Raw genomic sequence first — 13,352 nt, forward strand, 5'->3', positions numbered from 1 at the left:
AGCTACAAGTTACAATTGACAAGCAGAAGTCTCTTTCTAAGCCTATGTTAGAATGAGACTTGCGCTTGTAAATTGTAACTTGTAGCTTTATAAAATAGGCCACAAATTGTTTTCAATTTCTCATTATTAGTAGTAATTCTCATTATTATGTTTGGCCTGCCTTAATGTTTGGGCCAACATTGGCTAAATCAAAGGGAAGTGGTTCAGCATGATAGTGTTATCATCTAGCTACCTACCAGACCTGTAAAAAGGTTTATTCCATATGATTTTAAATTCGTTTTAACATCATATGGAATGAGAGCCCTTTTTATAGGTTTTTTTTTTTAGATTTAGTTTTATTTTAAATTCTCTAGCACTAGTGTTAATGTATTTAAAAAGGACTGGTTGATAAAATAACTTTATATAATATACTGCCTCAGCCCCTTCATCTGCTTCTTAACTAACCATTGTAATGTTACACAACAATTAATAGTACTACCGTACAGAAAGGAAACTTCCTACAAAAACAAAGTTTAACAGCGGTTCAGGGTCGAATCATGCTGTCCCTTTCTAATATATGGCACTATCCCTTTCAGCTATTTAGGGTTCTCAAAAATCAAGTGATTATCTTATCTGTGGTCGTGCACGCAAAAGGAAGTCAAGTGGTGCCAACACTGCCAACCCTAATACTTGCTCGGAGCAATGATGAGCCGAGCGGAGCCAAGTTTGACCGAAGTCAGCAGTTTCGCACCCCTGGTAATGTCATAAAGTGGAGTAGATCCGTCTCAGATACTAGCATGACCTCTACTAACTGGTACTTGGAGGGAAAGTACTTTCAATGTCATCCTATAGCATAGTTCATAATCAGTTCTTTAAGACCTAGTACCGCAATAAACATATTAATTATGTTACTAAAATAGAAAATTTAAAGCTTAGGAGCCTAGCCAACAATGTAGTACCTACTGTTTTCTAAGAATATACCATATTACAAATTATTTATTTAGTTATTTATTCGAAAAATGTTTACATGACCTTACAGACAGATCCAATGCGCCATGAAACTTAACATTAACATATACCAAACAGGTACATATAACTATTACAAATAACAATAAGGTACAAACAACAATTACTAATCTAATTATAATGTTACTAATCTTTAGGTAGCCATGGCAGAATACAATGTAAGCCTCGTGAAGTAAACCATTAGGCTCAAATTCGTTTTAAACAAAGACTTCCCAATCTTTATAGGTAATGAAAAACTATCTCAAAATGTGGAACGCAAATACAAATTGGAACAAGAAATTGGACAAGTGGAATAGGCCTAACTAGTTTAGTCACAAAAATAACACATTAGGTATTGTAAATGAGTACAGAGAAGAGAGAGAAGTTACAACTACCTACCTACGAAACAAACAGAAAACGTTCGAATTGTTATTTAGTTATAAATGAAAATTCAAGGCGAAAACTACTAAAACAAACATAATTTGGTTTAAATGTCAAAGGACTAAATCAAACAAATAATCATTTGAATTATAAACAAAATTGCAAAATCTGCGAAAAAAGTACACAGAAGAAACTGATCTCAGACTATCCTTCCAACACTTTTTTAAATATTATTTAATGGTTCAAATACCAGCCAAAGTTTAAAATGTCTATTACTTACAATAATTATGTGAAATACTTACTTGAAACTAATTATCGTCTCAAATTATGATAAAATAAAAAAGAAAAATGCTGCTCAAGCAAACACTTCGACTATAAACAAATTAAATTGACTAACTTTTTTTTTTATTTGGTGTCGGTGTTGCTAGTTCATGAGCGATAAAGCCTGCTATTAATTATCAGACAAATGCTATTTACAGTGGGGACAAAATAAAATGTGAGACTGTGACAAGGACAACAATAATAGCTGTTTCGCTGCTACTCCTACTGAAAGGTACATAAGACTATCCCATTCGGTCATTTCCCCCCACCCCTCATGCCAGATCTAGTTAAATACTAGATTCATGATTGCCTCACTTTCTATGCACGAAATTTTCCGTACGAATTGACGTTCAATTCAAGGCTTGAACTTGAAGCGAGACAGCGCTATGCATTTGTAGAACGACGTCCATTTTCTACCTGTCTTTCCGTACGGAAACCGAATGAAATTTCCTGGCTGTATGGCCAACATAGAGGTACAATAATATAGAGATGACACGGGGGAGGGGCCAAACGACCGAACGAGATGCACTTATGGAACTTTCAGTAGGAGTAACAGAGAAAGCGGTATTATTGCTTGTCCTTGTCAGTCTCACTTTTTATTTGTTCCCCACCAAAAATTTAGTATGGTTTATGGTGGGCAACAAAGAACCCGACCGAATTACGTAGATTGTTTTTGGTATGTTGTCAGGAATGTTAAAACGTGTTTTTAATATCGTCGTATTGCGTATGTTTTGTTTTGTCCCTCACGGAGGCACGCGTATACCACTTCTATATATATATGATGCTACTTCTATAATGGCCAACCAGCCAAACAGTGAATAGGTCACCTAAAATAACACTGACATACCGTGCCTCTATGTTGTTTATGATTCATATCGTCAGAATATTTTGTTTCGCGCCAAGTAATAAAATTGTTAGATTAACATTAACACAGACTACAGTTAAATTAAATTACAGACAGAGGATAAAATGGTGTTAAAACAGTTTTTTATCCAATTAACTTGTCGTTTTAATGAATGAATTGAATGCTAATTCAAGAACTCACTAACTACACGGGTTCTCGATCTTTTTAGTCCGCAGCGCACATGCAAGTTTAAAATTTCTAGCTTGGCTATTCGAAGGTAACATGGTGATTTGCCTAGGAGGATCACCTCATTCACCGCGCCCGTACAGTTTGGGAACCCCTGCGGCTTACCTAGTAAGGTCCGACCGAGAACGCATTTGTGTCTCAAAAGAGGATAATTACTAGACTTGGAAATATCCATTTTCTGATGGCTGACTAAGCCGACTTGGTATCATCATCATCATTGTAATTGATAAATTAATAAATTGTGGTAAATAATGTAGTCTGTTATTTTTACATCATAGTATTTATTTGAATAAGACAACACTTAGGTTACGGGGGTTAGTAAAAATAAATTACAATCAAAGGTTGTAGGCACAAATCTGATTCTGTTTATTATATCTACAACATATTCATACAAGTACCTAAGTATATGAAATAATCTACATAATAATTATTCTTTTTTCTCTTTAGCTTTTGCTTCCTCAAACTGACTAAATATTTTTTCACTTAATTTCTCGCCCTCATCATCTATCTGCTCCACTGAGAGAACTTCTGGGATATAAAATTGCATCATGTTTTGCACCTGAAACCAATGAATGGTAATTATTTAGCTATTTAGGGCTACACCACAATTGCTAAAGCCATACCGAAAGTTCAATAACCACAGATGTTAAGATAAAAATTGGGTTAATTGCCATGAAACAGTGTGAGCCCTAGGGCAAGGGAAGGGACTCGCGGAACAAAAAACCTTTTTTTTATTTAGCAACAAGCCCCTTTAACTTGCGAAGATCTAACGCTAGAGCCTTGTAATTTTTCAGATCACAGTTTTATATAATTATTCTGATTACTGGCTAATTATTTTTCTTTTATGTCAGTGATGTAAAATGGCTAGTAGCATATATATGTATTATTATACAACTTCATAACACTGCTTAACTTACCCCATTTTTTAGAGTGACAATAGAGCTTGGGCATGATGAGCATGAACCTTGCATTTTGAGCCTTAACACCCCATCTTTAAAGTCCACGAATAAGACGTCCCCGCCATCCTCCTGTACTGTTGGTCTGATCCGTGTATCAAGAAGTTCTTTTATCATTTGTACAATTTCATCATCATCTTCATTGATTTCTGGAAATAAAGATAGAAATATAAATATATTACTTAGTTTGGAGCTAGGTTGATCTGTGTAAGATGTCCCTTAATATTTATTTATTTATTTATATAAGAGGACTACTTGCATTGAATCATATAGGGAAAATTTTGTGTTATGAGTATGTTACAGACACTTTGCGATTAACACATTCAGTGCCACATTTCCAATGCAAAATAAACTAGCGGGTTCTTGGCAGTGAATGTGTTAATACCAAAGCTTTTTGAGATTAAAATTGAATTAATATCATGACAAAATATCACAAATTTAATTTGGGAAAATCTGTTAACCAATTCAGGGCTGATGACACGCCTGCCGTGTCATCAATGTTTTTTACGTGTGGCGTATGACTCTGGAGGAGTGTCATCATATTCTATGGAGCATGGCATGGCTGCCGTGTCATGAAATGATTGTTCCACGCCACAGCCAAAAGTTTTCAAAAACGGAACATGCAACGAATCGGTTAATAGGTGTGTTTCTTAGTTGAAAAGTCAACCTGAATGAGTTGACATATGTATGTGCTATTGTTAGCAATAAAATTTTAAGGTATGGTACTGTCCGATTTCCAAGATCAAGTTCGCAATATATTGAGTATGGCGTTTTTGATCTCAGAAAAACAGACAGACTATACAAATACACCACTTACGAGTATCTCCAGAAGGTTTAGCATCAGTAACAACAGGCAAGCCACTGGCAAAGAAGTCCATAATTGTTGCAAAGATCTCAGGCCTTAGCAGTTTCCATTCGACATCGTCATCCTGCTTCGTAACTGTTACAAAGTCAGGTCCAAAAAAGACTGCTTTCACACCCTCAATGCGGAAAAGCATTTTTGCTGAAATAAAAATACATTTTCATCATCCAGGCTGCTTGGAGGAAAATTGGAGAGGTTTATGCCCAACAGTGGGCAGATACTTGCTGAAGAAGAAGAGTTTCATCATCAATAACTTAATAATTCTGCTGTTGAGCATGGACATTAACAAACCTCATGTGGATTAGGAACTTCACAAACAAATTTCAATACCTTCATAAATGTATAGATAAATATTGCATGTTATTTAACTTGCAATGTAGATATTTTTGAGTCAAATCTTGCAAGCTAAATTAGACCCACTTCTTAGGCAATTGAGCTTAATATTATGTAAACCTGTGTTGTGTGCAATAAAGTGATTACTACTACTTAAACTTCAAATACATAATATATTTAAGATGGGTGCCAATGCAATATTATGGTACCAACAAGCTGATGTGATGATGGACATAGGAACTCTGATGAAAGTGATGAACATTGCAATGTGATTGTGTTTGTTAGAACTGTCTGTCTGAGTATTTAGTTACCTATTAAAAGAAAAGTTGAAAAGAGAGAAAATGCTTAAATGTAGGTATCAAAAATATTTTTATGACAAAAAAATCATATTTTATATTCATGTTTTTCTTAACAAATATTACTTGTTGCTTGAAGTGTGCATGTGTATTAATCTGATTGTTGAAAAATGCACGAGAATTGGAAGGAGAAGCATACCAACTTTGAAGTTTTAGAACACACACAGATTTAGAGGTATCATACGATATTTACCAAGTGGACTGCAGTAAGCCGCTGCCATATTAGGGAAGTCCATAGTATGCCCTGGCTCCAACACTTTAACACCGGGTAAAAACTTCACACTGTTTGGGTTTGGCGTATCTTGAGTTTGGATGAACATGCTGCGACATTGACATGTTCCAAAAACTTTACTTTTGTTATTCGTTCTGTCCAAAGATGGTGATGAGATCCCGCTAAATTGTTTAGTATCGCATCTGGAAACCGTATAAAATTTTAGCAAAATAGATCGTGACAGAATGAAACTAGCGGCGTAATTGATTCTACAACTTATTACCTGTTTAAAGCTGCGGCGCAAATTCGCCCGCAATTATTTCCTGTTCGAAAAAGTCTTAGAGAATTCCGCAACATATTTACAATAGAATTACGACGAAATAATCGAAATATACAAGTTTTATCTTTGATCCTAAGCAAAGTAAAGCAATTTTTTATATAGACTATTCCGTCAGTTTTGACACTTTGACATTGTCACTGTCAGTGTCAGTTTTGTTTTTAAATTGTTGCCAATTACAAAAATACTAAAGGCCGTGCTACACCGTGACTAACCAAGCTTCCAACGGCCTAAGATTACCTTGACCTAAGTCGAGGAAACGTAGTGATTTAATTATCTTTGAATCGAGGCGCAATGTGATTTGGTGGCATGGCACCGACTACGACGTCTACTAGCCGTAACAGACTACCGCACTGCTTCAAGGTCACGGCGCGCCGCACCCATAAGTAAGAGCGAGAAAGAGGTAACTCAGGGTTTACTAACTGTTATTATTTGAACAGAACGAAAAATCCAAAATAAAAGTCATATAATATTCATTGCACTTTATTAACCAAAAACTAAGTACTCTCCTACGGACGTTGCATTGGTAGGTATGCTTATAATATTACATTAACCTTAGAATAATATTTAATTCTATACATATTTGATTGTCAATCACTAAAATTATCGAATTTACATTAAAATAATCAAGTTTCAAGTGTCTTCTGGGCCAAATATACTTATAATGAGAGTCCGGGTGCTAATAAACTAAACCCAGTAGGTACAAATAGTTACACAGCAACACAAAATCTCAAACTGTGCTTAAATCGCGTAGGTAATAATAATGCTTTACAGACACCATTATAAAACCGAAAAATACATGAAGTCAGATGGGCTACTGCGAAAACCGAAATTCGCAAATTGCGGGGATCTTTCTCTTTTACTCCAGTGAAGACGTAATTAGAGTGACACAGAAAAATGCCCGCAATTTGCGAACTTCGATTTTCGCGGTTATAGCCCAGAAGCGTCGAGAACTCGCCACGGCTTATATATATAAATCAGCCAGAGATCCAGTTTTGATGTAAATTGAAATCCGTTTCCGTTTTCACTATGGCATAGTTTGCGGTAGACTTCCGCCAATAACTATTTACACATCAATGTAATTAAATTGGGCTGAAGAGGATTATTTTTATTTCGAGCAGATGAATCCCATACTTTACCATACTTGTGGTAAGCGGTTACCGTCGCCCATGAACAATTTAATTGGACACCCGCAACACCAGAGGGGTTGTAAATGCGTTGCCGGAATTTAAGATGGGAGTACGCTTTTTTAGTTTGAAACTATATGAATAATTAAGTTCGAAAGCGCGTTTATGTGAGGACAGACTGTTTCATGTTAAATAGTAGATAACTCATCGCAATAGACATTAGAAATATCAAAAATCACTTAAAAAATACTATACGATTTTGCGTTGATGTTCGGGCTTGAACTTTATATAATTATCCTAATAAATAATACAAAATGTACTGTACGTACAATGGCAGTGTTTCTCTTTAAATCTAATGTTAATTTCTATATATCTATGACCATGGAAGATTATAAAAGGAAGCCAACATATTCGATTCAATTTAAAATAGGTAAGTATATACATTATTTTATAATCTATTTACAATCAATTTTATAAATATTAAACTTTGACTTGTAGTTAACGTTTATAGCGGATAGCTCGTAGTTTCTTACTTAAGTCTATTTTATCAAACTTTACAGCAATTGTATACCTATACGATATGATAGTAAATATCAGCTTGCAGCCAAAACAGTGCACTTATGCGAAAAAACGACTGAAAGATGACTTAAACGGAGTTTGTCCCTTTCTTTCACATGAAAAACAGTGCATGTAAAAAGTAAATGTACCTAACTCTCTCAAGATACAAGATCTTAACAGAGTACCTACTTTTAGGCACACGGTATCTTTTACTTGAGTTAACATAGACAATGTTTTTTTCCAAAAAAACAAACATTTTCAATGCAGTATGTTTTCGGCAACTCTGCTCTGACGGAAGTCACTAAGTTCTACCAAGTACACAGTGTGGAGCAGTTAACAATTACATAGTTACAAAAACATAGGCACCCGATGCGGGATGAGGAACCAATCCATAAATATACCGTCGTTAGGATAGTATGCCAGAAGCCGATGCCATTAGTACTTCTGCTCATAATTGCAATCACGCATCGAGGAGTTGTAGTAGGTGGCGATCACAATAGATCAGGAATGGTCGCAGTAATACATAGGCTTCGGAGCCTTATACAGCCCCTAAAAAGAAGAAGAATTGCAATCACACTAGCTTCTATCAAGTAGGTACATTGGGGGGGAGGGTGACACCGGTACACACAACACACAAGGGAAGAGGAACCAGTCCATAAAGATCCTGGCACAGTCGTCGTTAGGATCGCATGCCAGAAGTCGATGTATTAGTACTGCTCGCAATTGTGGCCGCACTAACTTCTATTAAGTATAGGTACAATTTGGGACAATTAAGGTTTACACCGGCACACGCAACAAGAGGGGAAGAGGAACCAGTCTATAAAGATCTCGGCACAGTCGTCGTTAGGGTCGCATGCCAGAAGTCGATGCTATTAGTACTGCTTGCAATTGTGGCAACAATAATTTCTATTAAGTACACAATTTGAGACAATTAAGGTTTACACCGGCACACGCAACAAGATGGGAAGAGGAACCAGTCCATAAAGATCCCGGCACAGTCGTCGTTAGGGTCCCATGCCAGAAATCGATGCTATTAGTACTGCTCGCAATTGTGGCCACACTAACTTCTATTAAGTATACAATTTGGGACAATTAAGGTTTACACCGGCACACGCAACAAGAAGGGAAGAGGAACCAGTCCATAAAGATGCCAGCACAGTCATCGTTAGGGTCACATGCCAGAAGTCGATGTTATTAGTAATGCTCGCAATTGTGGCCGCACTAACTTCTATTAAGTATAGGTACAATTTGGGACAATTAAGGTTTACACCGACACACGCAACAAGAGGGGAAGAGGAACCAGTCCATGAAGATCCCGGCACAGTCGTCGTTAGGGTCGTAAGCTAGTAGACGGTGCCATTTGTATTTCTGCTCGCAGCCGCAGTCGCCCATACATCGCGCTGTTGACTTTTTGCTGAAATAGAAAAACGAAATGTGAGGCTTAATTTGGCAGTGATTATTATAAATATAAAAGAGAGTACCGCCGGAGCGAGTCATTTCTTTTATTGATTTTATTTCTTTTCCTTTTGTAAGAATTTGATATGTTTTCTGTAAGAGTTACGTATTTGTATAAAGTTAATGTACTCACTGAGTATAATTGCATGAATTCTATAGTAATTTAAATTGTATTTTTCTTAATTACTCGTAATGCATGTTAATTATAAGATGTAATAATGTTTTGAAAAGATGTGTCCCGTCGAGTTTGTTGCCGGTCCCACATTGGGATACCCTCCTCCAATTGAGGGGGGATTTAAATCTTCTCGGGGCAGAGGTGTACGGTTGGAGCCGGTAAAGGTTTATTTGACGTTCATAAGCGCATTGTAATATGCCTACTTGAATAAACAATTTTTTATCTTTTATCTTATCTTATCGAGGGACTTGTGATTGGTATAATGTTTCATGCAACATTCAAACGAATCATTTTTTGTTCGAAGTTCAAAAATCGTCTCGTTGCCTCGGATTCTAGCCAGACGGCAAGAAAATTTGTCTTTGTTTGTGCTATTCCGAGAATTCCGTATTTCTTTTTAAATACATTTACATATCTCACCCCCGGGCTGCGAACGCCCGTTGGGGATGGGATGGTACGTGGGACTCACTCCTCCCCTCCCTCTTCTAGCCAATACTAGAACACTCTCTACTGCGCCTTTGGCGAACTAACTGAACTAGCAGACCTTAATCAGAAAACAAAATAGGTATTTAAGATTATTTGTATTGAAGTTGATACATAAGTTTTTTACCTGCAAACTTCCTGGTGTATGGCTTGCTCGAAGTGCATTGTGTTCACGATAGCTCGTAGCTTTCTTGCGGAGTTGAGCGCCCAATAAGGCGTCATGATCTCTGTTTTACTTTGACAGGAGTCCACTCTGAAAATGATAAGTTAAAAGTAAGATTATTTGAACAGCTGCTTATAAAATTCATCATGGGGGATGAAAGAGTTTTAATCTCGTTTTAAATCTACTCAAGTTTTTAAGTCAAGTGTAGGTCAATCCCATATAAAGGCTCCGAAGCCTTAACTGGGACTTAAACTAAACCGATTTAATACCTTGCTCTCTTCAAACCGCTGGAACAATTTCTATTAAACCATAGCTAAGAACCACCGCAGGAAAACTCGCTTCACGTAAAAAAAAATTGAAATCAGCCCATCCGCTACGATGCCACAGACAGATAGACGGACAGACGGCGTCAAACATATTACACTCCTCATATTGCGTCGGGGATTAAAAACTTACCGGCCAGTACTATTAACCGACTGCGGATCAGGCAGGTTTGTGTTGGACGCCTGCCTGACATGACGGAAGTAAGAATCCCCCGCGTGCATATCCGGCACCCCTGGCGCGCGGCGCACGCGGCTCCCGCCAGGGGTCGCGAACGACCCGTACATCCGTTTTATTAGCGCCTTGTTCTCGTCTATGAACTCTTCGATTTTGTCTCTGGAATGAGAAAATGGCGATCAGTCGTGGATAGAGTAAAAAGAAAATATGAGTCGAATTAGACGTAAGTCAATAGTTTAGTATTCTGTGGACACACTATGGTGCAGTTAAAAGATCAACTGAACCACGACACCTGATCAAGTATCAGTGGCGGCGCGTCTAGATTGTTCATAGGCAAGCCGTTGCTGAGTTGCCCTTCCTTTTCTTCAAAAGTTTAAAGAAAATGGCCCAAGAGCCTGAATATCAGACAAGCCGATGGGAATCGAGTTCTATGGACGCTCCGCCACTGTCAAGTATACCCATCGTGAAGAAACCGGACTCATCCCAACAAAATATTATCTACACTGGGTTGGAGTAGAACAGTCAGGTCCGAAAAAAACAGGGAGAAATGCCAAGCAGACACTATATAGGTATACTACTTAGTGAATGGTAGGTCTGCGTGCCATACAAGCTGGAAGTGTGGTTTCACGCACGTCACTTCCTCGATTTGTTCTTGGGAGCTCATACCTATTCCAGTTGTGGAGAGTTGTCCATGACTATGAAAGTAGGTAATTTACAAGGGATAGGTGTTGCTAGCCGTAGGACAATACCTATTACAGGTGGTAGTTCCGCTTAACGCATGGCACGCCTCTGATGATCTGTCCTTGAAGATCGTACCTCGGAGCCTTGAATAAGTAGAGCTATCTATGGTATATATTATGGCAGGGATGCGAAACCCCAAATTCGGCTCCGCTCGGCTCAGCATTGCTCCGAGCAATTATTAGGGTTGGCACCACTTGACTTCTTTTTGCGTGCACGATCACAGATAAAATAATCACTTGATTTTTGACAACTCTAAATAGCCGAAAGGGATAGTGCCACATATTAGAAACCGCTGCCGACCCTGAACCGCTGTCAAACTTCGGTTTTGTAGGAAGTTTCCTTTCTGTACGGCAGTACTATTATTTAGGTAGGTACTTATTCTGTGATTACGGTTAACTTACAAGGGATAGGTATTGCCAGCTGTAGGGCAGTACAGCTGGTAGTTGCGCTTAACGCATGGCACGCCTCTGATGATCTGTCCTTGAAGCTCATACCCCAGAGCCACGGAGAGAGCCGTCCATAGGATCTGAAAGTTAACAGAGAGGTCATCATTATTTTGTTGGTAAAACGCAAATTTAGTTTAGGAACGCATCATATATTCGTATTAAATTACTTGTTTTTATTTTACGTATTGAATATAGATCCCTCATCTACTCGTAGGAGTCGTAGGTTAGCTAGAAAAGATCCCTATACTTCTATTTCTGTCAATTTTATGTAAACCTGTGTTGTGTACAATAAACTGATTACAACTACTACTAGATCAATAGTTGCGAATGAAACAATGCTCCAGAAATATCTGACACTCTGGTATATTTTAAATAGAGATATATTTATCTTACGCGTTCAAATGTATAGTCGCCTAAGGAGCTCAAAAATATCAGCACTTACTTAATTTACAGTTACATTCCCGATACCACTTCTTGTTTTGTCAACACCGTTATAACTACTATTTCCTAATGCCAGCAATTCGAACAGTATTCGCCCAACACTAATTGTTTATAAGTAATTATGGTAACTAGGTACCTATACTTACCTAACATTAATTTCTGTTATAAGGTAAGACTCTTATTATCGGATAACCGTACGACGACGTACGTAAATACGTATTTATTTGGGTAAAACCATTAATGACTGTATAATGTATTAAATTTTAAAGTTTAATTACAAGATCGCTATAGCAATGTTGTAAAAATCTTAACCTTGAGTATAAGTACTTTGGTACCAATAAACTGTTAATGGACTAAAAATTACATTTTAATTTTAATTCACGTTAATGTTAACATTAAGTAGGTATTATATATATTTTACTAATAAAAAATATTTGTTATGCAATCTCGCAAAAAGCGGCTGAACGGGTGAATTAAATATGAATGGAATTTGCACACATATTATTATGATGATTAGGGTTTGCAATCCGGATCCGAAATGTATAAAATTATCCGGATCTGGATCCGCATCCGCGGATATTCCCATACATTTCAGATCCGTCATGCAAACCCTATATAGGTATATGATACTTTATTTAGCATTTGTAATGGCACAGTCGAACGAAGACGAAAGTCGGTGGACGGAAGCACAGAATAAGTAATAGTATTATCATACAGAACGGACACGCACCGCCCCGCCCCGACTCGGATTACCTCGCCCCGCGACTGAGTTCTGACGGACTCCTGACATACGCTCAGTTCGGCTAGCGACGCCGCGACGCGATGACGCAATGTTCAAAATGCCGGTGTATTGTGCGATGTACGGGCACCTACTTATTGTAGAAATGAATAATAATAAAGTTTTCCAAAGAGACGAAATATGTATCAGTAAATAAGGCTATACTTTTGCGTAAAAATAATAATATCATATGAATTAAAACCCGTTCGTTGAATTTGTGAATGTTAAGCCAACATTTAATATTTAAAGTACCTAAGGTAACTAGACCTTCTACACAGATATTCCTCGTAAATGTTTTATTTTTAGTTTAACACTTTTCACAAAAAAGAACTTGTTGGTCGCGGGACATTCGCGTTTGATTTTTAATTTAATTTTAAGAATTTAAGAATTAATTATGTATGTTATCTATATAAAATACCTAATCAATAGGCATCAACAACAAGGTACATTTAATAATGGCGTGTTGAAAGTCAAAGTACGTGCAGGACTATAAACTGACAAAGCCAATTCAACAATTGGAGCGAAATAAAACATAAACCTTTATTTTGTTTTTATACGTACATATTTCGGTCGAATTATACAACGCAGCGGGCCGCTCGTCGTGTCCTTCGGCCGGCTTCGGCAAACCTCGGCTTCGCCTTCCCCGCGCGCCGCACGAG

The 13,352-nt window shown here is 37.4% G+C and overlaps 3 protein-coding genes across 4 annotated transcripts in view; all 3 read right to left on the minus strand.

The window, feature by feature from the left end:
* The window catches only part of LOC134672872 (cuticle protein 1-like), a 195,652-nt gene that overhangs the window by 155,821 nt on the left and 26,479 nt on the right, over nt 1-13,352 (minus strand). The gene's annotated exons all lie outside the window — the stretch shown is intronic.
* LOC134673013 (NFU1 iron-sulfur cluster scaffold homolog, mitochondrial-like) lies at nt 3,128-5,949 on the minus strand. The gene is made up of 5 exons (XM_063530967.1): nt 5,778-5,949; nt 5,477-5,697; nt 4,550-4,735; nt 3,694-3,881; nt 3,128-3,335 (listed from the first exon to the last, which is right to left on the minus strand). Exons 1-5 carry the CDS (start codon nt 5,849-5,851, stop codon nt 3,204-3,206), a joined length of 801 nt encoding a protein of 266 aa, XP_063387037.1. The 5' UTR covers nt 5,852-5,949; the 3' UTR covers nt 3,128-3,203.
* The window catches only part of LOC134672391 (protein spaetzle 3), a 48,212-nt gene continuing 41,161 nt past the window's right edge, over nt 6,302-13,352 (minus strand). Inside the window, exons 4-8 of one of the 2 annotated variants that reach the window (XM_063530270.1) lie at nt 11,463-11,554; nt 11,004-11,036; nt 10,246-10,446; nt 9,754-9,879; nt 6,302-8,930 (exon numbers count right to left, since the gene is read on the minus strand). In XM_063530270.1, coding sequence (XP_063386340.1) covers nt 8,774-8,930; nt 9,754-9,879; nt 10,246-10,446; nt 11,004-11,036; nt 11,463-11,554 — 609 coding nt within the window. In that variant the 3' untranslated portion in view covers nt 6,302-8,773. Of the gene's footprint in view, nt 8,931-9,753; nt 9,880-10,245; nt 10,447-11,003; nt 11,037-11,429; nt 11,555-13,352 lie in introns of both variants that reach the window. The other variant, XM_063530269.1, reaches the window with a different exon arrangement.

This window comes from Cydia fagiglandana, chromosome 17 (assembly GCF_963556715.1).
Source record: "Cydia fagiglandana chromosome 17, ilCydFagi1.1, whole genome shotgun sequence".
Lineage (NCBI taxonomy): Eukaryota > Metazoa > Arthropoda > Insecta > Lepidoptera > Tortricidae > Cydia > Cydia fagiglandana.